The 25,209-nt window shown below is 51.2% G+C and overlaps 1 protein-coding gene across 2 annotated transcripts in view; it reads left to right on the plus strand.

Moving 5' to 3' along the window:
* Positions 1-25,209, plus strand: part of USP43 (ubiquitin specific peptidase 43) — a gene marked incomplete at its 5' end in the record, with an annotated part of 50,938 nt that overhangs the window by 15,742 nt on the left and 9,987 nt on the right. Inside the window, 11 exons of one of the 2 annotated variants that reach the window (XM_080826475.1) lie at positions 4,704-4,796; positions 6,068-6,203; positions 8,638-8,773; positions 9,931-10,066; positions 12,200-12,311; positions 16,136-16,239; positions 18,596-18,673; positions 19,243-19,369; positions 19,766-20,114; positions 21,841-21,999; positions 23,090-23,254. In XM_080826475.1, coding sequence (XP_080682601.1) covers positions 4,704-4,796; positions 6,068-6,203; positions 8,638-8,773; positions 9,931-10,066; positions 12,200-12,311; positions 16,136-16,239; positions 18,596-18,673; positions 19,243-19,369; positions 19,766-20,114; positions 21,841-21,999; positions 23,090-23,254 — 1,595 coding nt within the window. The remainder of the gene's footprint in view (positions 1-4,703; positions 4,797-6,067; positions 6,204-8,637; positions 8,774-9,930; positions 10,067-12,199; positions 12,312-16,135; positions 16,240-18,595; positions 18,674-19,242; positions 19,370-19,765; positions 20,115-21,840; positions 22,000-23,089; positions 23,255-25,209) is intronic. The other variant, XM_080826476.1, reaches the window with a different exon arrangement.

Below are 25,209 nucleotides of genomic sequence, written 5' to 3' on the forward strand. Positions count from 1 at the left end.
GAGAGAAACCCCCCTGGGCTTCTTGGAGGAGGCGTGTCTTTTGATGGGCTCGAGGGATGGCTAGGAATGAACAGGTGGGAGTGTCTCCAGCCTGCACGGAAGCTGTTCACACGTGGGAATGAGCACAGTAATCAGGATTTCGGGGAAGCCATCGGTTACAGAGAACCTCCCCTTGGTGACACGCTACCGTTGGTCTCTGAGCTTAGTGGGTAATTAAAAATGCTTCTAAACGAGCCTAGGTGTTATTGTTGTACACGAAGGAAAGCCCATTTCCTTCCTGCAGTGGCGTGCTCAGAGCGAGCCTCAGTGTTGGCAGCGGCCGACCGTTGCTAGCCAGGAAAGCTATGTGCTGGGCATCGGTCTTCCTTATCTGCAGGTGCCCGGCGCGGGGGCTCCTAGAAACAAAAATGAGACAGGAGAAGGAGAGAGGAGGAGAAAGAATGTCTAGGAGGAGGGAAAGGGGAGTCCAACACCAGGGTAGGTTAGACTGCGGGGCAGGGACACCAGGAATTGGCCACCCGGTACCGCTCACCGGTGTCTTTGTACAGTGAGTTTGCTTATTCCTCGACCCACCTGTTCTCTCAGCCCCCGTGGCTCCTGTGCGCACGTGCTCCCTCTCGTCCCTTCTTTCAGATATTCGAGCGTCTGCTCTTACGCTGGGTCCCCTGGATAAGTGAGGAGCACCCCTCTGTGCCCACGAGAGCGAGACACACCAGCCAGGTACCCCTGGCGTGCTCTGTGGATCTTTAATTCCAAATACGCCCTCGGTCTTGACCGTTTCACCTACGACGGGCCACTTCCTTCTCAGTGCCAGAAGGGAGCTGCGAACCGGGCACGGCCCCCGTTCTCATGGAGCTCGCGTTCTGCTGGGGCAGGTGTTCGGTAACACAGCACACATGTCACAGCGGCTCGCAGTGGTGATAACACAGGGCTCGGAGTGTGGGGGAGGCAGCCAGCCTTAGATAAGGTGGCCCGGGGAGGCTTCCTTTTAGAGGGGGGACATTTGAGCCGAGAGCGGAGTGACGAGGAGTTAGCTGTTCACGTATCTGGGGACCGGGTCATCTGGGCAGAGAAAACGGCCGAGGCCAAGGACCTGGGGTTGGAATGACGTCGGCACAGCAGGGGAGAGAAGGGGCAGGGTAGCTGGCAGGGAGGGAGGGGGCAGGAGGTAGGAACGGCTGGAGGGGTGGACAGGGGTCTGGTGGTGCAGGTGTCCTGCCCGGTGTGGGTTTTCGCCTTAAGGGCACAGGAAGCTGTTGCAGAATTTGAAGCCTGTTGTGGCATCGTTTTCAATTTCAGAGATCATGCTAGTGGTTTTCCAAGGGTTTTAGGAGCTCGGCGCCAGGACCTGGGACAAAGACCAAACACGTATTTCTTATTATAAGTCACAATACCGCACGGTCTCCGGCTGCTGTGGGGGGAGTCAGGGGAGGGTTCCCGCGGAAGCGACAAGCGCTGTTTGGGTAGGTGCCCGTAGGGTGATGAGTAAGAACCGAGGCATTCAAGTTTCCAAAAAGGAACCAGTGACAGCTGAAAATACCCACTTTGAGCGGGATCGCGGGGAGTACAGAAAAAAATCGAGTTAGGGATGTCCGTCCGAGTGAGGGCTTTTGAGCTGTGGGAAGTGATTTTCCGGGGCGGCGGGTGGGGCCGGCGGGTGGGGCCGGCTCCGAGCTGAGCAGGTGCCTTCGAGCGGGGGGTGCCTTGGCTCTGGGTGCCGGAGCCTGGCTCTCCGCTGCGGAGGGCTTGCCCGCGATGGAGAGTCGCTGTGGTATCAGCCCTTTTTGATGAAATCAGAAGCTAGAGGATATATTGTGGGTTAATTCACAGATCCCTGTTCAGGGAGGTTCTCGCTCCCCCGCCCCTGCTCCCCTTTTTAGGGTGTCGGGTTTTTGACTTTGGCAGGAGGAGAAGAAGGAGGAGTGGGATCAGGGTGCAGGACTGGGTTATGGACTAGAGGAGAAATAACTGGTTATTTCATAGGGTTGGTACCACAACCTAAAAGCACCTGTGAGTTTAAAAAGCAAGGATTGGTGCTATGGTGGGGTTTGTGTATGAGAGGGTGTGTGTGTGTGTGTGTGACACGCACACACGTGTGCCCATTGCTTAGTCGTTTGTGCCTTTGATCCACAGAGAGTCTGATCTGGTCCCCATTACAGGCGGCAATCCCTGCTAGGCTTTCTCAGAGCAAGTCTTGGAGGGAGGGGTGACATCTGACCCGTGTGTTGTCAGGGGCACGAGCGCTGGCAGAGACATCCCCTGTCCGGGGAGCAGGTGGTGCTAGGTGCGTCTGAGGGGTGGGAAGTGTGTTCGGCTGGCCGCGGGGAGAGGTCGGAGTGCTAACAGACGTGTCACCAAGACCCCGGGCTTGTTTCTGGGCGTCTGTACCCGGCGGGAAGCCAAGCACGGTTCTCTGTCTCAGTAGCGGCTGGAAGGTTGGTTTTTGCACCAGAAGCAGTTTGACGAGAAGAGGGACTCCCCGAGGGAGATGGGCGGGTGAAGGCCCACAGGCAGCGGGGTGGGTTTCGGCCCCTTCCCCCATAACAAGCTTGGGGGACAATAGGACAGGACTGCGCCTGTCCGGCCAGGATAGCAAGGACAGAAGGACTCCTCGGGCCACATGTTAGGATGTCCAAAGCTCGGGAATGTCCAGAGTCTTCTCTGCCCCTCGTCTGTTGGTCCCACTCACTCTGTCCTCATGGCTCATCTCAGAAAGACAGGTGTATTTCACACCCTTTCTATAGCTTATTTATTATAAAGACCATATGTTTTCTTCATTCTTTGTGTGTAAAATTAGACATTCCATTTTTTTGCCAATTACACGTCCCTTGGTCCTTACAGAGGTTTTGTGGCTCCATATACATACAGACCTTATCTCCGTTTCATACGGTGTGACACTGCAGGAAAAATGCAGCCCAGCTTAGCGTTAGTCGGCTCTAAAACATGGACAAGTCAGAGAAAAACAGTCCTTTCCATTGGTTCGCTTAAGGACGAAAACAGCGATTTGGAAATTTCCCAAAACCAAAAATCTGTCTTCCGGTCCTGCATTATATCTAGGTATGTGATGAGGGGAGGAGGAGAAGGATCAGGAGAAATAGGGTGGCAGAGGGGACCCCACAAGCGTCAGGTCCCCCTAGTGCCTGGAGCTCGGTGTCTGATGCACTGTTTTTACCAAAAGATCACCGTGGTTCTCCCAACGGGAAATTTACCAGAAGCAGCAAGTTATTGGACATGAAACACTCAGATCTAATACTTGGTTTTCTAAAGTCATGGATGGTTGGTAACTCGTCCCCCGGGTTGCTGAGTGGTTCTGCCCGGCTCGCGTAGGGTCTCCTTGGTCAGCACCTGAGAACCTCAGGGTTTCATGCTCTTGAGTAAGGAAGTGTTAAGTGTGAAAGTTCAAAGAATGTAAGTCAACTGTGTCTTCCTGCTCTGAATCGGCCGATGCCTCATCTGCTTATGCTAAGGACAGGAGGGACCGCGGTGAGCGTGCGCTCCGGACCCTGAGCCTGGCTTTGCCACTTAAGAGCTGTGTGGTCCTTGGGAGAGGAGCTTAACTTCTCTGCGCCTCAGTCTTCTTGTCTGCAAAACGGGGCTAATACTGGGGGTTATGGGCAGAACGTGGGTTGATACAAGCACAGTGGTCCGAGGAAGGCCCAGTTCTCAGTGAACGCTATTTCCATATTAGCTGCTTTTCTCCAGCCTTGGGTCCTTCACTGGTACAACGAGGATGTTGGACGCCCATTGGTGGTTCTGCCTCCTGGCTGAGCACAGGTATCACCCGGGGAGGCTCCCCCCACCCCGCCCCTGCTTGGAACAGACTCTCTGGGAGGCCGGCTGAGACATTTGCGTTTTTAGAAAAGCTCCCTCTGTGATTCTGGAGCCCAGTGAGGCTGAGAACCAGGAGAAGGCATGGTCCTAACATCCCTTCCGGCTTTCAGGTCGGCCCGCTGATTCTGCCTCAAGGGGTTTTCGCTCGCCTTCCCATACTCAGCACACTGCCACGCAGGAATCAACCTTTTTTAAAAAATTGAGGTCAAAGTCACCTGACGTAAAGTTAGCCATTTTGTAATTATTATTATTATTATTATTTTTTAAGATTTATTTACTTGGGAGAGAGAGAGAGAGCATGAGAGGAGAGAAGTCAGTGGGAGAAGCAGACGCCCTGCCGAGCGGGGAGCCCGATGTGGAACTCGATCCCGGGACTCCAGGATCGTGACCTGAGCCAAAGGCAGTCGCTTAACCAACTGAGCCACCCAGGTGCCCCAAGTTAGCCATTTTAAAGTGTAGAGTTTCGTGGCGCCGATGTTACGTTATTGTGCAACCAGCACCTCTGTCTAGTTCCTGACCATTTTGATCACCGCAAAAGCAAACCCAATACCCGTGAAGCCCTGTCTTCTGCTCCCCTGTACCCAGCAGCCACCGATCCGCTCTCTGTCTCTGTGGATTTACTGCTTCTGGATTTATCCGGTTACCCCGATAGTAATTTGGGTTGTGTCCGCCCTTTGACTCTCGTGACTAGCGCTGCTCCAAAGTCTGTGGGCAGGCGTTTGTAGGAATCCCTGTTTTCAACTCTTTTTGGGGTACGTATCTGGGAGGGGGACGGCTGGATCACACGGCAGTGTTATATTTAACTGTTTGAGGATCTGCCGAACGGAGTGGGTGCCGTTCACCGTGAAACTCTTACTCTTTTGCCCTCACAGATCTTCCTTGACCTGCCCCCACTGCTTGAAACAGAGCAACACCTTCGACCCCTTCCTGTGTGTGTCACTGCCCATCCCCCTACGCCAGACGAGGTACGTGGCCGTCATAAGCGGCAAACCGGACTCCCACCCTTAGTCCTCCCTGGGTACCTTCTGGCCTCGCACCTGCCATTCTGTCTCTCGCGCATCTCAGCCAACACATCTGCAGAAACCAGCCTTAGAAAGCTGGCGATGTCTGGCGACCCAGTATGACCGAGTGAAAGGTTACTGCATCCCTTCCTGAGCCCCCAAGGGAATGATCCACAGCCTCTGTCTGTCACGCCATGGCCGGGCTTCCGTCTCTGCTGCTCAGAAGCAGGCACGGGCCAGTCGGGGCCTCTCGGCGGAACCAGGGGCAAATCTGCAAAAAAAAAAAAAAAAAAAAAAATCTGTTGCCACCTGTTTTCCTGGCTTTGTTTCCACGTCCTTTTTGCCTTTCGTGAAGGTACAGGGAAAGGGTTTCTTTAAGGAGCAAATAAAAAAGGGAAGGGGGTGTGGAAGGAGAGGAGAGGAACAGAAGAGAGGAGGGTAGTCAGGTCGGGTAAGAGGCATGGCAGGCTCGGCTGTATAAGTGTAAGAGGCACTCAGGGCAGGCATTCCAGAAGCCTGGGTCTTGAGGCCGTTAAGGCATCTGGCCATTGTCAGTGTCATGGAAGTTTGCTGAGTCCCGCACTGGTGTTGAGATGGTGGCATTTCTAAGATTCTGGGCCTCGTGCAGCACAGGACAAGGGTTGGGACCACTGACTCAGGGGCTAGACTGCCCGGGGCTCCAGCCCCCGCTGTGGCTGTGAGCTGTGTGAACTGACCAGTGTTGCAGGAAGGAAAGGAGAAGCAGGAGCTGGAGGAGGGAGGCCCCAGTGTGCTGGTGGGGACAATACCAAGTAGAACTAGAGATTCCAGAAAGTGTGTGTGGAGGGGGCAGGGGGAGAAGGGAAAGACAGAGTCCTGTTACCAAGGGGAGTTTCAATAAGGAGGGCATCAGCAGCGGTGTTGAACCGTAATGGAAGCCTGACCCTTTTACATCTTAAATTTCCAAATTTGTTTTTGCATACCATGATCTGTTTAACAGACAGAACCTTGAGATCACAGGTCTGTACTGTGATTCTTAACCAGGTACCTTTTATTTGTAACTACGGAAACCATAACAGAGAGGAGACCCTTTGGCGATTTGGCTCTCTGCTGCCACCTGGTGACAGTATACCTAAAGTACAGTGACCCAACCAGGGAGCCGAGACCAGCCCAACTGTTGGACTTGACCCCAACGCCAATGGTGTTGGCAGTTCATGGCCGTCCTTTAAGGATGTGGACGCCTTCCTATTTTCCAGATTCTTGAGCGTCACCTTGGTCTTCCCCTCTAAGAGCCAGCGGTTCCTGCGTGTTGGCCTGGCCGTGCCGATCCTCAGCACAGTGGCGGCCCTGAGGAAGATGGTCGCAGAGGAAGGCGGCGTCCCTGCAGATGAGGTGTGACGGAATGGCACGGGGGCCTGGTCACCGAATGACGGAACGCTAACTGGGCCACCTGTCTAGGGCTGTTTAGACTAATTTCTGATTCCTGGGTGACTCCTCATGACTCATGAGTTTCTGTTTGATTGGTCACCCCTGGTGCCTTGATGACTGAGCCTTGACCTCTCCCTGCATTTACACGGAATCACCAGAAAAGGATGAGGACCGGGATGATGGTCACAATCCTAGTGATCCCCACGACCCTGCACGCTCGTAGTGCTTCCCAAGTGCTGGGCGCCATTTTGGGACCTTGGTATTCGTAGCCAGTTCAATCCTCACAACCACCTTGTACGGTCAACACAATTATCCTCCTTTTATCAGTGAGCGAGAGAGGAGGCACTGAGAGGTTGAGGGACCCTCCCAGGGTCACAGAGCTTGTCAGCGCTGACCAGGATTTGATGGAGATGGTGTGCTTTTGGAACCTGAGCTATGTATTTTCGCTCCTGAGACTATAAACCAGGATACTGAAGGGGCCGGAAGTGAAACATGAGGGGCTGCTGAGTACATTTTTTTTTTTTTTTTTTAAGGAGTCTTGGTAAAGACGTTGCATTTACTATGACTTTGAGAGCAGAACTCGTAACGGGGGCCCCCACGCAAGGTGACGCTGGTCAGCAGCCATGTGGCGTAATGGGAAGGGTTTGGAATAGGGCTCTTCTGTTTTCTGACCTTGGACGAAGCAAGCAACTGCTCCCCTGTGTCTTTAACTAGAAAATGCACAGTTTTACCTGATGACCTCATGGCATTTTTTCCAAATTTAAAAAAAAAAAATTGTAGCCTTCCTGCTGAGGAATAACACACATACAATAAAGGCGCACACCTTAAGGTTATAGTTTGTTGAATTTCTGCGTGTGTGTCCATCCATGTAACCACCATGATTACTCACCCTGCAGGCTCCTTCCTGCCCCCAACCCAGTCAGTGCCTCTGATCTTGTCACTGTGTTTAGGAGGATTCAAGTAGGGGGAAAAGTGTGTAGCTTTCTCAGTGAACTCAAAGTGCTTACGGGGATATATTGAGAGAGAAAGAGAGAGAGAATAGGACGGGGTGAGAGTCTTGGGGAAGAAATGGCAGTTAAAAAAAATACCAAAAGGAGGATGTGACTTTGAGTTTGAATAATTGCAAGAGTCAGTGAATTGTCAGGAATTTGCAAAGTGTGATGTGTTTGTGCAGGAAGTAGGACTCACTTAGGGATTCCTAAGTGCACATGTGGGCATTTTGTTCTGGTGTTTTAATTGGCAGGGTTATTCCTCTTACATTATCTACGATCTTGAATATATTTGGATTTATTTATATCCTCTTTATTTTATACTTTCTGTTTACCCTGCTTTTTCTTTGTTTCCTTTCCCTCTCCTTTACTGCTTCTTTTCTGTTGAGCAATTTTTATTCCGTCTCTTCTGGTTTGGGAACGTATAGAGTCTATTTCTATGGTCATTTAGTGGTTGTCCTTAAAATGCCAACATGTGGAATTAGCAAAGTCATATGTTAATTTTTTGAAACAACGCCAGGATCTTGATGTACCCAAATCTCCCTTCCACCTTTTTTAGTATTACTGTGGATGGATATTATTACCCAGTATTTTAATCCCTCCTGCCCTTTCTGGTTGTAATAACTAGTATGAATTATTATGGATGTATATAGTCAGTATGTGTTTACTTTTACCAACGTTTACCATTTTCTTTGGCTCATCATTTCTTCTTACAACTCAAGTGTTTTCTTTTGTTTTTGTTTTTGTTTTTTGATTCAGTTTTTTGTTTTAACCCTGAAACGTATCTCTTACAAGAGAATTTCCCAGCCAGTGTGCCTTAAATGGCTTAGGTGCTTGAAATGTTGATTCCTTCAGCCCTCGAGGTGACAGGACCCTTAAGATGGTCACCCCTCTTCTCTGCTATGAGAACAGCTTCTCCTGCTTACCTCAGCGTTCCATAAAAATATGTTCCGCATATGCCATGATGTGGAAAAAGTTGGCAGAACTATTTAGAAGTTCTTTCAGTAGAGATCTGTTAATGGTAAACACTTTAAACTTTTAATCTGAAGAGAGCTTTATTTTATTCTTATTGCTTGTGGGGTAGTTTAGCTGGATATCAAGAGAGCTTTATTTTTATTTTATTGCTTGCATGATAGTTTAGCTGGGTATAAATTTGAGATTTAACACCCCTGCCCCCTTCCATTGTCTTCCCCCATCCCTTCCCTCAGCAGTCTGAGATTCTGTTGTTGCCATTGAGATAGTCTGTGGTCAGTCTTATTGTTATGCCTGCGCAGTTTTATTACGACTAATAAGTAGTGTTTCCCGCTTCAAAGGGAAGAAAGGGTAAAAGAGACTCTCAGTCAGTTTTAGATTTCTTGCTTAAGTTCCCTTTGAGAAATTAAGAAGGAAAATGATCCTCCTCATTCCAGGTGATCTTGGTTGAACTGTGTCCCAGTGGATTCCAGCGGTCTTTCTTTGATGAAGAGGACCTGAATACCATTTCAGAGGGAGATAATGTGTACGCCTTCCACGCGCCCCCACCATCTGGCCAGGAGTTGCTCTCAGGTACAGTAGTGCCTCCCATAATTTTATTTGGATAGTATGAGTTATACGTTTGAGAGTTACATGCTTGTGTAGTGAGGCACAAGATGTTTCATTTTGTTACTTGGACCTGCCAGGCTTAGTTTTCTCTGGTGTTTGCTGTACAGATGGTTGATGATTAAAAAGTATTCCATCAGTCAGGAGTTCTCAAAACCTTGGTGAATATCAGAATCACGTCAGAAGCTTGTTAAGGCAGAGTCCTGGGTCCGACACACTGCGTTTCTGGTTCAGTAGGTCTGGGGTAGGACCCGAGAATTTGCACATCTAAAAAGTTCCCAGGGGATGCTGCTACTGGTCCTGAGGCCACCCTTTGAGAATAAGAATCACTATTCAGGGTGATGTTTGTCTTCAGGACTCTTGTAGTTAAAGGTCTGTGCTTGAAGTCAAATGTTTACAAATTGGAGCAGTAGATGGCTGAAGAGGTTATGACGTGACTTTTGTTAACATCCCACTTCTGAACTTTGGACGGACAGTCTTCGATTGCAGTTCAGTATATCTTCTGGCCTAATTCGCCGGTCAAGAAGGCCCGTATTTGGAGGACCCTCCGCCAGTGTTGCCATATAGCCCACGAGAATCCTGTACCCGGGTCTGTGTCTTCAGCCAACCTCGGTGCAGGCGGCGGGAACCAGGTGTCTGTGCTTGCTCTGAGTCACCAGGGAACCCCTGGGCCTGGAATTTGTAGCAGGACCTTCCCTGGCCCTGATTATGTGATAGCTCAATGAAAAGACCCTCATTTCAAGTTCAGTCAAAGGTCACACACCTGTGCTTGAAAAGTCTGATTTTCAGAACAACTGGGAATTGAGGAGAGTCTAATTCTTCCACGTCCTCAAGGGTAAATGTTCTGACCTTCTCTCTGTACTTCTGTGAGCTGAGGAAGCCAGAGCCCACTGTGGCTCTCTGATTCAGGCATAAAAGCAACCCAGATCATTTTGGAGTATTTCTCGGATCCACTTTGAGAAGCCTTAATTAACATCCCTGCCCACATTTTACTATTACCAGCTGAACGCAATGGCAGATTCACTACCTTGTGTATGATCGTCGTGTACCAGGTACCAGAAGGCACAAGTGCTGCATGTAACTTAATATCTTTTAAGTCTGTGAACATAATTCTCTCTCTCTAGCTCATCCATCTGGTCTGTCGGTCTCCCCACGCTTGGCAGCCCGTGATGGTCTGCGGTCCTCCCTGCCCATCCATAGCGAGAACAAGGTGCTAGTCCTCTTCTGTAACTTGGTGGGGTCAGGCCAGCAGGCCAGCAGGTACGTAGAACCTGATCATCTTCTCACGTGATGTCTGGGCTGTGCAGACACGTGCTTGGGAGCCCGTCTAGAATAATTCTAATCTGATAAAATCAAACATCTGTTCTCAAGATTAATGCACGAGGAGTAGGGTACTTTCTAATCAATAGATGGCAGACGTCACCCTTCACCATTAAGCATCAGAGACTTCCCTGTTAATTTCCGAAATAATTATTATGGCTCCCACTGCTATCATTTTGTACGGTATCGTGAGGCCTGGGCAGTGCAGTAAGACGAGAGAAAAAAACTGGCTGTAAGAAAAGAGGAGATAAAATGGCCACTGTCTGCAGATTACATCATGGCCTGTCCAGAGAGCCAGGAACTGGGAAGTGATCAAAGTAGTGAAAGGGTCCAGGTGTGGTTACGTAACAGTCAAGACCAGATCGCTTTCGTTGCTAGCCCAGATAAGATGCTTGAAAGCTATAACTCCGATCAAAGATGTCTGTACTGATAAAATGTTTGTAAAATTCATCTCGAATAATAAACTCATAAGGACATTGATAAAATACTGGGCGAAGGAGAGAGGAGGAAGGTTGAGAGGTTGCTTTATTAAACCAGAATAAAGTTTCGATTATTAAAAAACTATGATGAAGGTTATATACATAAGAAAAAATTTTGAAGCCAAAAAAATTGTAGTATAGTTGGAAGAATATATACTTAAATCAATGGAATGTAATAGGCTGAAGTATATTTAGGTATTATATGATAAAAATGGTACATTTCATATTACTAAAGAGTGAATGAATTATGTAGTATATAAGGAGGGGCAAATTGATTTTATCATATATAATCAAGTTTTTACTTTCGCCATACATTCACATGTTTAAATTCTAGATTGATTAAAAGGAAACCGTAAGATGACTTGCAGATAATGTAGGGAAGTATTTATGGCTTTTGGGCTGAGAGGACTATTTTAACACCAAAAGTAGGCAGAAGGCTATGGCTATAAAGGGAAAGGCTAACCTTTCAGACACATTGAAAATTTTAAGCACGAACGAGAAAACGTATTTATGTCACGTGACAGGCAGAGAGCGCACAATCCATGGTATAAAAACTCCACTCGAAATCAGTGAGAGAGATACTCTTAGTAAAACGAGGCACGGAGATTCACGCCAACTCACAAAACAAACACAAGCATAGGGCTAAAACGTCCAGCTTTGTGCGTAGTAGAAGAAATTCTCATGGTAGCAGCAAGAGGCTGTTCACCTTTCGGATCTGTGAAAGAGTTTTGAAACTTGATAAGGCTCATTCTGGGCAAGTGTTAAAAGAACAGGGCACCCGCCTCACTGGTATGCGGGTGTGACTTTCCCAGGGCATGACCAGCTTTGAGCTTGCATTTCTACTTCTGGAAGTTTATCCCAAAGAAACGAGCTGTCGTGTGCACCCAAAGGTGTATGCGCAAGAACACAGAGCTCCCCCCATAAGCGGGCACTGCTACAGTTAAAAGATGGGCAGTGATCTGAATGCCTGTCCGTAGAGGATGAGGGGAGTAAACCCACTACAGGCAGCACAGTCCCTTTGCTGCTCCGGACCCTAACAGCTTGGGTTTGTGCTGACTTTGCCAAGTTTATTCAACATTCTTACCCCATCGGGTCTTCGTACAACCTTGTGTGATGCAGCCACAGGACATTCTGTTGGTGATTTGTCTCGGCAGTGCCCGTGGCTAAGCCAGGACTGTGACCACAGCCATAATCTGGTGATCTGGGCGCTCTGGGCTCACCGGGAAAACATTTTCCCGGGAAGACTCCTGCTGCACAAAACCATCAGGGTGTCCGCTGGACCGGCCTGCCTCTGGATTCTTCTCTGCCTGCCTCGCTTCCCTCTGGCTCTGGTGTCCTCTGACCCTGTTGCAGGGGAGAGAGTCGCCCAGCTGGCCGATCGTTGGCAGCCATCCGTTTCCACCGCCACGTCTCTCTCTGGCTTTGTATTTCGGGACCTTTCTGAATGCTGCAGCGTGTCCTGTTGCAGCGAGGTTCTCTGATGGGCAGCCTCGAACCGTGCTTGTGCTCAGCTCGTACTTGGTGGAGAAATGTCCCTGTTGAGCCGTGTTGGTCTTTCCTTCGCTGGGCTAACCTGATCCCTTCACTCGTTCAGGTTCGGGCCACCTTTCCTGCTAAGGGAAGACAGAGCCATTTCCTGGCCGCAGCTGCAACAGTGCATTCTCAGTAAGGTCCGCTGTGTCATGAAGAGTGAGGCCCCCATCCAGGTCAGTGTGCATCGTGGGGGACAGAGAAGGGGGTTGGGATCTAGGAGGAGCTCAGGCTAGATGGGCATTTGCTGTTAAAGAGGGCGTTCACAGTGCCGGATAAAACGGCTTTGATCTTGGGCAAGGAGGTAACCATCCCACGGCCTGTGCTCTTTTACTCTTGCCCCATCACACTGCCTTTCATGGACAGAGCCCTTTTCTCGTTAAATCTTTAAAAACACCACTGGGATAGCATTGATATAGTTCTTCTCCGTTTTCTACATTTATGGCTTATCTGTGGTTTTTCCTGGAGCATAGTGAATTACAGTAAACTGTAACTCACACGTTTGCATCCAGAATTTCAGGGGACTTGAGGCCTCACCTCTGTGGAAAATGAAAATGGGTGTTTATGTCCGAATGAGAATATCTAGACATTAAACTAATTTTGCCCAGTGTGGCTTTTTTTTTTTTTTTAAAGATTAAAAACTCAAGGCAAAACACCTTTTTTTGTCTTGCTCGTTTTTTTACTCCCAGGTAAGTAGTTAACAGATAAACCCAACACACGCTAAAACCATTCCCTTTGGCCCCTGGGGTATCAGAAACCATTCCTGTGTTCAGAAGATGTTGACATTTTGGGGGGGGGGCAGGTCAGGAGCCTCAGAATTTTGCTTCTCTACGTGAGAACTTCTCAGAGGTGATTTCTTCTTAATTCATGCTCCTTCCTGCTGGGGGAAGACCATACGTTTGATTCAGGAGGTACGCGAAATAACATTTTGTTAAAGACCTTCTCTACGTTCATACCAACCTGTATCTCTGAAGGTTTTTTTTGCCGTGGTGCCCAAATTAGAGCCTCTAACTTTCCTCTAAATAGGTCAGAATATCTTCTAATAATAGCTCCAGGCTTCTGCAAACCTTGTCCTCCTGATCTTTGCAAGTGGATGAAACCACTGTTATGTGAACTTGGCCGTCCCTGTCCTCCACCTTGTCACACACGTACATCTGCCTCTGCAACTCCCTGGGGTTTGCAGAAACCCGTCGGGCAAACTGTGGGGCCAGGAGAATTCTAACAGAGGCCACCTCCCACGGAGTACGGGTGCCTTTCTGCAGACTCATTGGTCAGTGTGGGGGTGGGCCTGATTTTCTGTGGGAGAAGGGCGTTCTAAAACAGTGGTGGGGTTCCTAGGATAGCCCTCCCACTTCACCCATAAGGCTCTCGTACCTTAGAAGATCCTGGCTAGGTACGGTCATTTATTTGAATGCATTCGGAATCCTCAACCTGGAGTGAAGGTTCTAAAATGAATTTTCCCAACTAGGGATGGAAGACAGGAGAACGTCTTCCAAAAATGACCAGTTTGCTGGACACATTGAATTTGTTTTGAATCCTGAAAAGCAGGGGTTTATCGCTGTCGAGACATTTCCCGTGGTCACTGTGTAAACTTGCTTTGTGTGCAGATGGGGGAAGGCGTCTCCATGCAGTTTCGTACCTTGATTGTGTGGGTCATGTTGCTCTCCAAACAGCAAGGCTCAATTAGGAAAAAGAGCCCCCCCTTCCCACGCCCAAACCTCACCATGCCCAGATTTAAGAAACAGTCTCCTTAGGAAGTGCACCCTTCCAGGGCCACCCATGGATCAAAGCCTCTGGAGACAGCTTGCTTCCCGCCATTGCCTTTGCCTTTGTGGAGGCTGTAGGTCAACTGGAATGAGGTTATGGTCCCGTCGGGCGTGGACCTTACCAGTGTCCCCTTGCTCCTTGCACAGAGGAGCTGCCGTGAGGAGGAGGTCACGGTTGTCTGAGGGTGTGCTGGGTCATGCCCACGCACTGTCGCTCTTTCCTGGAATTCCAGTACCCTCTCCCTGCCCTCCTCCCCTGTCTGAATTCAACCTATAGCTCACCAGTGCTTTGTAAGTACGGATGTGTCTATCTTTGATCGCTTTCAGAATTTGGAAGGAAATTTCATTGTTTTTCTGATTAAAGCTAAGCTCATCAGTGACCATTTTAAGAACCGTATTTGCGAGGCGCCGGGGTGGCACAGCGGGCTAAGCGTCTGACTCTTGGTTTTGGCTTAGGTCTGTGATCTCAGAGTAGTGAGATCGAGCCCCACGTGGGAATCTGTTTGGGATTTTTTCTCCCTCTCCTTCTGTCCCTCCCTGCCACACACTCACATACTTTCTCTCTCAAATAAATAAATAAATCTTAAAAAAAAAAAAAGGACTGTATTTACTTTACTTAAAGATTCCATCGGTTATTTTTAATAGTGGTAAAATATACACGACATTGAGTTTAGCCATTGGTAAGTGTGCGTTAGTTACGGTCACGATGTTGTAAAACCATCACTGTATCTTTACCCCACATTTTCAGCATCACTACCAAAACTCTGTGACCATTTAACAACACCCTGTCCCCCAGCTCTTAGCCTCTGGTCACCCCCATCCCACTTTCTGTCCCTAGGAATTTGCCTGGTCTCACTATCTCATGAAGCAGAATCATACAGTGTTTGTCCTTCTGAGTCTGGTGCAGGGTATTTCCGAGGTCAGCACGTGCTGGGACACGTGTCTGAATTTCCTTCCTTTTTAAGGCTGTATAATATTCATTGTGTGTCTAGACCCCATGTGTTTATTCACCTGTCGATGGACACGGGGGTTGTTTCCACATTTTGACTCTTCTCAGTAACGCCACTTAAGGCTCCCTTCAACTTCAAAAACGTTAGAATATTTTTAAAAACATGCATCTTTGAAAACATAGGCAGTATTTCCTTATGTGGCTTATTTTGAAGTATATAAATACTCCTGAAGCATTTGGGGTATAAAATAGACCCTAGCTTGCTTTTAGATCCTTGCCTTGTTTGGGCCGTTTGGTGAGGATGATAATCATCTTCAAGTCAGGTAAAGGATCGTTACTGAACGGAGTGATTATTTCCACTGATTGTGCCAGCATCTCCAATTAAACGTCAGTATTTAAAAACGCTATTCCTTGTTTGGGAAAATTCAGTATGTTAAACAGTGTTAGATTGCTGTGTTACAAGATTGCTATGTTACAAGTGTTACAAGGTACAGTGTGTACCTTTTTTTTTTCTAAAGGGGGGAGGGGCCGAAGAGAGAGAATCTCAAGCAGGCTCCACGCTGAATGCGAAACCCAAAGCAGGGCTCGATCCCGTGATCCTGAGATCATGACCTGAGCCGAAATCAGGAGTCGGATGCTTAACTGACTGAGACACCCAGGCACCCCTACGGTGTGCATCTTTTAAAAAAATTATAATAAAAATTTTAAAAAGGACCTTTATATGTGCAGGTTTTGAATAGTTTTTTTTTTTTTTTTAGATTTTATTTATTTATTTGACAAAGATAGACACAGCGAGAGAGGGAACACAAGCAAGGGGGAATGGGAGAGGGAAAGCAGGCTTCCCGCTGAGCAGGGAGCCCTATGCGGGGTTCGATCCTAAGATGCTGGGATCATGACCTGAACCGAAGGCAGACGCTTCATGACTGAGCCACTCAGGCGCCCCACTGAATAGTAATTTTTTTTTTTTTTTAATTATTTTGACAGGCAGAGATCACAAGTAGGCAGAGAGGCAGGCAGAGAGAGAGGGAGAAGCAGGCTCCCCGCTGAGCAGAGAGCCCAACATGGGGCTCGATCCCAGAACCCTGGGATCACGACCTGAGCCGAAGGCGGAGGCCTTAACCCACTGAGCCACCCAGGTGCCCCTGAATAGTAATTTTTAAGGGAATACTCAAAATAGGCTATCAGCAAAAAGGGTGATGGTCTTTGGGTAATTTATTTTGCCCTTGAGCGTCTCAGTGCAGTCCACGTGATGCTGACTTATTTCCTCTGTTTGATGTCTCCTCAGAACCCGGGATCTCTGTTCTCCGTCCGGGTTGTGGGGCTTTCTCTGGGCTGCGGCTACTTATCCCCGCAGGACAGCCATCCCCTCTGTCACTGGGCAGTGGACAGGTAAGGGGGGGTAAGACAACAGACGTCCTTGTATTTGACCAGGGTCTTAGAGGTTCTGTATCTGTACATTGATTATCGTATCTGCTCCTGGTTGCTTGCCTCCTGGTTGTTAGATCCTTCGACACATTCTGTGCTCTCGACCCTTAAGTCTACAGAGATGCTGTGATGGCCACCTTGAAGATGAGGGGACACTGAGGTTCTCAGAGATCAGTTAACCTGCTCATACTTTTTTTTTTTTTTTAAGATTTTTATTCATGTATTAGAGAGAGCACAAGCAGAGGGATGGGCCAGAAGGAGAGGGAGAAGCAGGCTCCCCACTGAGCAGGGGGCCCCATGCGGGACTCATTCCCAGGACCCTGAGATCATAACCTGAGCCGAAGGCAGATGCTTAACCCACAGAGCCACCTGGGCACCCCTAACTTGCTCCGACTTACATAGCTAATGGTCCAGCCCGAACGTGAACCCATTTCAGTCTGGTGGAGAGACCCAAATTCCTTCCGTGAGCTCGTGCTGTCGAATTCAGCCAGAATGTCCCATTTGGGGTCAGGGAGAATTCTGCCGCGGAGTCTTTGGCTCAAGCTATAGAACACTGCGTCTATGATTGAGGGGTAACGGCAGTGCCCCCCCCCGCCCCCCACCGCCACGGCTTTCCACCTGTCTCGGCTCTGTCGGGCGATGCACACATGCCACAGAGTACCTGGGGCCGGTTTTTCTCTGTAAACTGTCTAGTACTTCTGGTCATTTTCCCCACTGACACAAAGCTGCCAGTACACATCTCTGACTTTCTGGCTGGGCCAGCTGAAGCTGAGTGAACCCTTAACACAGGCATGATATTATGATTTATCATCAGAAATATGTCTTTGGTCTTGTCGCAGAGCGCTCGTAAGACCTTTGGAATGCTTTCCGTGATCAGTGATAAAGGTGTCTTATTCTCGCTCACAAGCCCCTTTCGACCACACCCGAGTTTACACTAATGATGAGGTCATTTTTGGAAGGAACGTAAGGCTGGGGCCAGGTTGCCAGGGGAACCAACCCTGTGATTGAAGGTTGGAGCTCTCCTTCCCACGCAGTCCTCGGGAGGGGGAGTGGCTGGAGACTGAATTCACTTCCTAGCGGCCAATGATTAATCAAGTGTGCCGAGGTAAGGAAGCCTCCCTGAACACCCAGAAGGGCTGGTTTGGGGAGCTGCCAGGTGGGGGAGCACACAGAGGGGCTGGGAGGGCCGGTGGCGGGCCCAGAGAGGGCATCGAAACCCTGGCGCCCTCCCACACACGTCGCCCTCTGCCTGTCTTCATCAGCTGTACCTGATTCCTGAGTTACAGCCTTTCTTTCATAATGAGCTGGCGATCGAGTAAGTGAAATGTTGCTCTGAGATCTGTAACCTGCTCTGGCAAATTCATCAAACCGGAGGAGGGGGCCCTGGAAACTCCCAGCTGCAGCCAGCACGTTAGAACGCCCAGATGACAACCCGGACTTGCGGGTGGCGTCTGCACTGGGAGGGGGCAGTCCTACTGTAGGACGGAGCCCTTCACCTGTGGGGTCTGATGCTGACTTCGGGTAGATGATGCTGGAATTGAGTTGGATGCTTGATTGTGTTGACAGAAGGCACACATGGGAACGGGTGTCAGAATCCGAATGGGAGTCAGGATCATAGTGAGGAAGGACCCCTCCCTTTGTAAAAACCAGGAACCTGCAGGGTAGGGCATAAGCCGGAAGGTTCTGTGCCCTGTGTGTCATCCACACCCTCTTTGCTCAGGACCCGCTTTACAGAGTTAGGGAAGCTGGAGAAGTGTTGGCTCATCCTGCTTGGATCTGATGGGAAAAGGGAACACGGGGGCTTGTGCGGGCTCTGAGAGGGGGCCCCCCTGGCAGCACTCTGGCTTCAGAGTAAATTCCACAGACTGATGCCTGCCTGTCCACTGATTGTCCCCAGCCTATGACAGAACTGGAGAGGGAACATTTAGGTGGGTTAAGGTAATAGGTCAGGGCCATTGAAAATACGATGAATGTATAATCATTTTGCATTCTCTATAATAATTTTTTCAATTGAACTTTTACTTTGTCCCCCCATTATTTTTGTTGTATTCTACCCAAGGATCTGTCTGTAATGGTTTAGAAACAGACCAACAAACGGGTCTTTGGCCACAGGTAGTTTGAGAAGCCGCGGAAGGTGGACCACGCTCAAGGAAGGCCTCCCCCGGGCCACGTCCCTTCTGGTCACACGTGTGTGTGCCCTGGCCTCGGTTCACACTCCCCTCGGGCACTTGCGTTTGGGACATCCGTCCTGGGCTTGGAGGCCCAGCTGGGGGAAGGATGCCCCGAGATTTCTGACGGGCTCCGTGTTCTCTCCCCTCAGGGCTCTGCACCTCAGGAGGCCGGGAGGCCCTCCCCATGTCAAGCTGGCCGTGGAGTGGGACAGCTGTACCAAGGAGCGGTGAGTGCAGGAGTGGGGCGCCCATGGTGGGGGAGGCCCACGAATCACGGGCCCTGCGTGCACAGATGAATCTGGCCGTGCCCGGGCTCCCCTGACATGCCCAAAGGCATTGATGCCGTTTGGTCCCAGCCTCTGGGAGACCCTCATGACCAGCGTCTGTCGGGAAACACGCTAGTGGCCGCGGTCATGACCGTGCTGGGCGGTGTGAGGAGCGGCGGCAGTGACAGCAGTGAACACACGTGTGAACACACATGTCGGCCCCGCCGTAATGCACGGTTCCCAGATGTGCGAACCGAGGCACAGAGCGGGTCCGCGGTTGCTCAGTGTCCCACAGCTCCGGGTGGGATTCGAACCCAGGCCGCCTGGTGCAAGTCCGCGCTCTCAGGCCCTCTCAGCGTGGCCGTGCCTGTCGCCCCCCGAGTGCACGTGTCCATATTCCGGAAAAAGCACCCGGGTCCGCCCAGCAGGTGTTCATGACTATCCCCCTGCGGGGTCCCTCCGGGAGATCGGGGGTGGGGGGAGAGCGCGAGGGGCCTCCCCCTGATGCCAGCGGTCCCCGCTGCTCGCAGCCTGTTCGGGAGCCTCCAGGAGGAGCGGGTCCAGGACGCGGACAGTGTGTGGCGGCAGCAGCAGGCCCACCAGCAGCACAGCTGCACCCTGGACGAGTGTTTCCAGTTCTACACCAAGGAGGAGCAGGTGGCGCGGCTGGGATGGTGGGTGGGCCACGGCGCCGCGGGCCGGAAGGGGGCGCCGCGGGCCGGAAGGGGGCGCTCGTGGACCGGAAGGGGGCGTCCGCGGGCCGGAAGGGGGCGCTCGTGGACCGGAAGGGGGCCATAATGGGCCGGAAGGGGGCGCTCGTGGACCAGAAGGGAGCGTCCGCGGGCCGGAAGGGGGCACCCACGGGCCGGAAGGGGGCCATAATGGGCCGCAAGGGGGCGCCCACGGGCCGGAAGGGGGCGCCCGCGGGCCGGAAGGGGGCGCCCACGGGCCGGAAGGGGTCCATAATGGGCCGGAAGGGGGCGCTCGTGGACCAGAAGGGAGCGTCCGCGGGCCGGAAGGGGGCGCTTACGGTCCCCGTGGCTTCCTTTCCAGCTGGCGCAGGACGACGCGTGGAAGTGCCCGCACTGCCAGGCGCTGCAGCAGGGCATGGTGAAGCTGAGCCTGTGGACCCTGCCCGACATCCTCATCATCCACCTCAAGAGGTTCTGTCAAGTGGGCGAGAGGAGGAACAAGCTGTCCACGCTGGTCCAGTTTCCGCTCGCCGGGCTCAACATGGCTCCGCACGTGGCCCAGAGAGGCGCTGGCCCCCCGCCTGGGACGGGCCCCTGGCCCCCCTGGAAGCAGCCGGCCGGCCTCCCCGCCGGCTACCCGCTGGACTTCCTGTACGACCTGTACGCCGTCTGCAACCACCACGGCAGTCTGCAAGGTGGGCATTACACAGGTGAGCCTTGCCTCTTGGCTCGTGGCCGCCGTGGTCACGCGTCCTGACGGGGGCCCGAGCTAGCAGCTGCCCCCCGGGAAGAGGTCTCCCGGAATGCCGAGCTTCCACCGGTCCTGGGCCCACGCGGACCCCTGGTCGCATGCCGGGCACCTGCCAGGAACAGGGGTGGCAGGGTTGGGGTTTGGGGGGTACACAGGCAAGTTCCCCTTCAATGCAGACTCTGTGAGTGGCGCTGGAGCTTCTATGAGTGACAGGAGTGCTGCCCTCATGGCTCTGCAGCCTAACTGCAGACCCAGTGAAAAGAAGCCTGTCGCTTTGGCTCTTTGCCTGCCTGGCATTATAGAGGGTGTTTGACTGACCGTGTCTGTGGTGGAGATATGGCCTCTCTGAGGATGGCGCCTATAGGCCCAGAGCTCAAGGAACTAGCAGAGTGGATAAGGGGAGGAGGACCATGATGGGAAGCGCTAAAAGTATGTGCAAAGGCCCTGGGGTGGAGTTAGATGTGTTTACGAAATGATGCAAGCCTGTCGTGGCTGAAGTCTAGAGACCCAGGGCTGAGGGACACATGAGGCTGGAGAAGTAGACGCCACATGTAGGCCATGGGTGAGAGTTTGGGTTTTTTCTTTCAAAGGGTATCGGAAGCCAGTAAGAGGCTTTAGGCAGAGGCCTAAAGACATGATCTAGTTTACGTAGCTCTCCTCAACGGAAACCAGGTAGAAGGGAACAAGGATGGGAGTTGGAATCCCAGTTGCTAGGGCTCTGATGAGAGATGGTGTTGGCTGGGACTCAGGAGGGGGCAGTCAGGGTATTCGAGATGCATTTTGCAAGTAGGATCAGTGAGACTGGCTTTTGGACTGGGGCGGGGGGGCGGTTGGTGGTGGGGAAGGGAAGGGCAAAGATGAGCCCCTAGGTGCCTGGTTTGGAGTAGCACAGGGTTCAACCAACTGTGGCCCGTGGGCCAGATCCAGTCCAGCACCTGTGTCTGTATAGCCCATGAGTTTTAAAAAGGTCTTTACATTTTAAAAGGTGATAAAAACAACAACAACAACAAAGGAGAATCTGTGTCAGGGACCATCTGGGGCCATACTTGACCTGTAAAGCCTGAGCTGTTTGCTCTGTGGCTCATTACAGAAAAGTGGGCTGACTCTGCTTTAGTGGGTTCTGGCTCATTCACTGAGACGTGGAGGGAAAGGAGAATATTTTGTCATAATTGTTTAGGAGGTGGCGAGAATCCTATTGATGGGATTTTTCCTAAATGGTTTTTTTTTTTTGGGGGGGGGGTCTTAGGCAGGAAAGAGGCATACCGTAATCCCAAATGAGTTTGTTTTTTTTTGCATACTGACACAGATAATGCATTTCGAAACTCCTCGAGGACCCGTGTGAACACTGACATTATTGTCTGGCTCCATAATTTAGGGCTCCCTATTGTTGGAGATTTTGCCTTAGCGAGGGCTACAATGTAAGGATTCAGCTTAAAGTCACGGCACACTTGTATCAGTCAGCATCAGGGAGCGTGACAGATGGATCTTTCTGACTCCACAAAATTTATTTCTGGCCAAAAATGGACCAATTTCTCTCATTTGGTTACAAACATGTCCATTTTTCAGCTCTGCTTGTCTGAAATGCCTTTCCGGTTTGGTTTGTTTTTGTTTTTGTTTTGTTTTGTTTTTTGTTGGTGGGGTCAGGGGACGCCAGTAATTGGCACTTGGGGTTTGGACATTTGCAGCCTACTGCCGGAACTCTCTGGACGGCCAGTGGTACAGTTACGACGACAGCACAGTGGAACCACTCCCAGAGGACGAGGTCAACAGCCGAGGGGCTTACATCCTGTTCTATCAGAAACGGAACAGCATCCCTCTCTGGTCAGCCAGCAGCTCCCTGAGAGGTAGGTGTTGACCGCTCAGGAAGGAGAGGGGAGCTAGGAAGGTACTCGGCCGAATGACGAGGACCAGGACAGGGGGACGCATGGGATCTGGCACAGGGAGCTCCTCCCGCAGCACGGAGATTTGGGCATGACGGGCCAGTGTCCCATTCAGAAGGAACAATACCAGGTAGCAGGTGCCTCTTGGCGATTTGGGGGTTTCAGTTTCCCCGTCTCTCCTCGAGCCAGACTTTAATTTTTTTTCTTGGGAGATTTATTTTTTTGTTTTTCGAGCCAGAGACTGAGAGCACTAGCGGGAGGGGCGGCAGGGAGTACCAAGCAGACCCCTGCATTGAGCGCAGAGCCCGACGCGGGCCCCAGCTCACGACCCTGAGAGCGTGACCCGAGCTGAAACCCAGAGTCGGACGCTCTACCGACTGAGCCCCCCGGGTGCCCCTCGAGCCAGACTTTAATTACACTTGTGCACACCCTTGTGTTAGCCTGTTAGGAAGGGCGGGGTGGTTGTGAGGGACTCGGGGCCTCAGTAACAAACTTAGCGCCTTCACCATACCCAGTGACATGTTCACTAAACAGCCTCAACGTGGCTGTCTAGAGGGAGAAAAAAAGAGGTCAGAGTTGACCTCCTTAGGTGATTCATCTCACTCACAGTCCTGTCCTTATCTTTGGAATGAGAGAGCTTTTTTTTAAAAAATACTCACATTTTCTTCCTAATAATCATCAGAAAGCCAAATTAAACCGCCGGCGCCCCCAGAGGTCTGAATCTGTCTCCTTGCCTTTTGCAGGAGACAGAATGAATGAAAACATAACTTATTTAGACAACCAGAATCGGTGACAAAAGTAAGGGGAGGGATAGCCTTTCAGGACCCATCCGCACCCTGACCTCTGTGCCCAAATGCCTTTCCCTACATTTCCAGCTCGGTCACACGGCAGAGCTGTCATGGGGGCTCTCCTCTGGTCCTAACATTTGTTTATGTCCTTCTGCTCTGGTTCTGTAGTCCCAGGGCTTGGGGGCGGGGGTGTAGCCACGAGAGGCTCCTCCGAACAGCGACCGGGTGGGGCCGGGTCCAGCCTTCTCCCTGTGTTTACCGTGCAGGCTCCACCAGCTCTACCTTCTCCGATCATTGGCTCCTTCGGCTGGAGAGCAACCACGGCAGCGCCCGGGGGAGCCTGCTGTCCTGGAGCTCCAGCCCCGGCCCCTCCCGGCCCCAGGAGCCCGACACTCCCAAATTCACCACCAGCCTCTCCGATCAGGAAAAGGGTATGTCCTCTCGTGTCAGCCAGATTGGCTGCTTTTTATTTTCCATTTCTGGGACTAAGTGGCATTGGGTATAAAGACTGCCATCTCTCCTCTGAGACCAGCCGTCAGCCTCCCCCTCCCCTGTCCCCTGCCCTCCAGTCGCAGGTGTGTTCCCTCCCGGCTCCCTGGGGCCTTCTGTCTAATGGGGACGACGATGTGTAAATGAGTAAATGCATTAATGGCATGATGAGAAGCAGGGACCGGGGGAATGGTAGATCATCAGAGGGACAAGTTTTCTAGGCGGGGGTGGGGAGGAGTAAGATGTACCCATCACAGGGACGGGGACAAGTGTGGGAGGGCAGGTGGAGGGCTGACCATGGTTGTCCCAGCTAGATACTGGCGTTGGCACTGGCATGCTGGGTAGGGGGCAGTCAGATTCTGGGTGTATGGTAAGCTAGAGCTAACGGGGTTTGCCGCTCTGGGGCATTAGGGAAGGAGGGGAGTCAGGGAGGACTCTTGGCTGAGCATCTAACCAGGTGGCCGGCACTGCAGCTTGTGAGACAGGAGAGGGTGAGGTCCGTTTTGGAAGGGAATTTCCACATGGTCATTTCGAGACCCCTGTGAGACTCCCAAGTCGGGATGGTAACCAGGGGAGGCCGTAAATAGTTGAGAGCCCTCAGCACGTGGATGGCATCGAAAGCCCAGGGAAACTGGGAGGACAGAAAAGAGGAGAGCCTGACACCACGCCCCACAGCTGCCACCACACCCGGCGTCGAAGAGCCAGGGGTACCTACAGAAGCAGAGTCTTTCTGGAAAAACCGCGAGCATGCGTGTGCATGTGCCTGAGTGCGTGTGTGTGTCTGCCATTCGGCCTGTGTGTTCCTTCCCTCGGAAAGGAAAGCAACAACGTGCTCTGATTACTTATAGTTTCCGTGTTTCCCATTAGCTCCAGAATTCGTTGCTAAAATAAGATTATTTTTTAAAGGAAGTTTGACATATATACGGAAAAGTGCATTCATCACATACGTCCATCTGATGAATTATCATAACATGTACACACTCACGTAGCGTCATCTGGCGACGACGTGAAAGGTCCGGGGCCTCCCCCACCACCTGGTTATCTCTCTTCAGCATCACCGTCTCCCTCCTTTCCAGAAGGGGGTACTGTTCTGACTTTTATAACCCTGTGGGAACTTGGCGTCAGTGGGGCTCTGTCGTCCGTACTCTTTCCCATTAGGCTTTCTTTGCTCAGCGATCTGTGAGATTCATGTATGCTGCGTGTAGCAATGTTTCTTCCACTTCGTTCCATGGGTCCGAAACAGAACAAAACAAAAACAACCTCAAGCAACTGGGACACAGAAAGTTCTCTGCACAAAAGTTTTTAAGTGTCCACAAGTAAGCGAGTGACAGACAGACATTATCTGTTGATTGTTCACTCCGGTCAAAAGCCAAGAGCAGGGATTTGGGAAGAAAGCAAGCGTGAATGGGTGGGTGGGGAGACCCACCGCCTCCTCTCCGTGGGTTCTGAAACGGACCTGGGGCTGGCCTGGAAAGTTCGGCTTCATCATCAAGGGAAGCACCTCGAGTTACAGGCGGAGAGATTCCTCAGTTGTTTGGCGACTGTCCAGAAATCCCTGCAGGTTTGCGGGGAGCCCACAGGAGGGGTCCTCTGTGTGGGAGGTGGGCTGCCGTCCTTCCCGGCATCTCCACCTCGGTGGACGGGTCCGCTTCCAGCATCAAAATCTCCTACCTCGCAAGAGGCGTTTACGGTTCATTTACACGTTTTGTTGTGGTTGCTTTTTGGGGTCGTTTCCGGTTCGGGCTTGGTTCGGTGTTTCTCGGGGTTTGGCATGTTGGTAGACGAGTAGGCAGAACACGGATAGGAGTGCCCCTGCATGCCTATGACATTTGTCCAGTTTCCTTAGAATGCGTTTCTGTGGAAGCAAAATGTTTAATGCATTATGTTCGGACTCACC

The sequence above is a fragment of the Martes martes genome, assembly GCF_963455335.1.
Source record: "Martes martes genome assembly, chromosome: 16".
Taxonomy (NCBI): Eukaryota; Metazoa; Chordata; class Mammalia; order Carnivora; family Mustelidae; genus Martes; species Martes martes.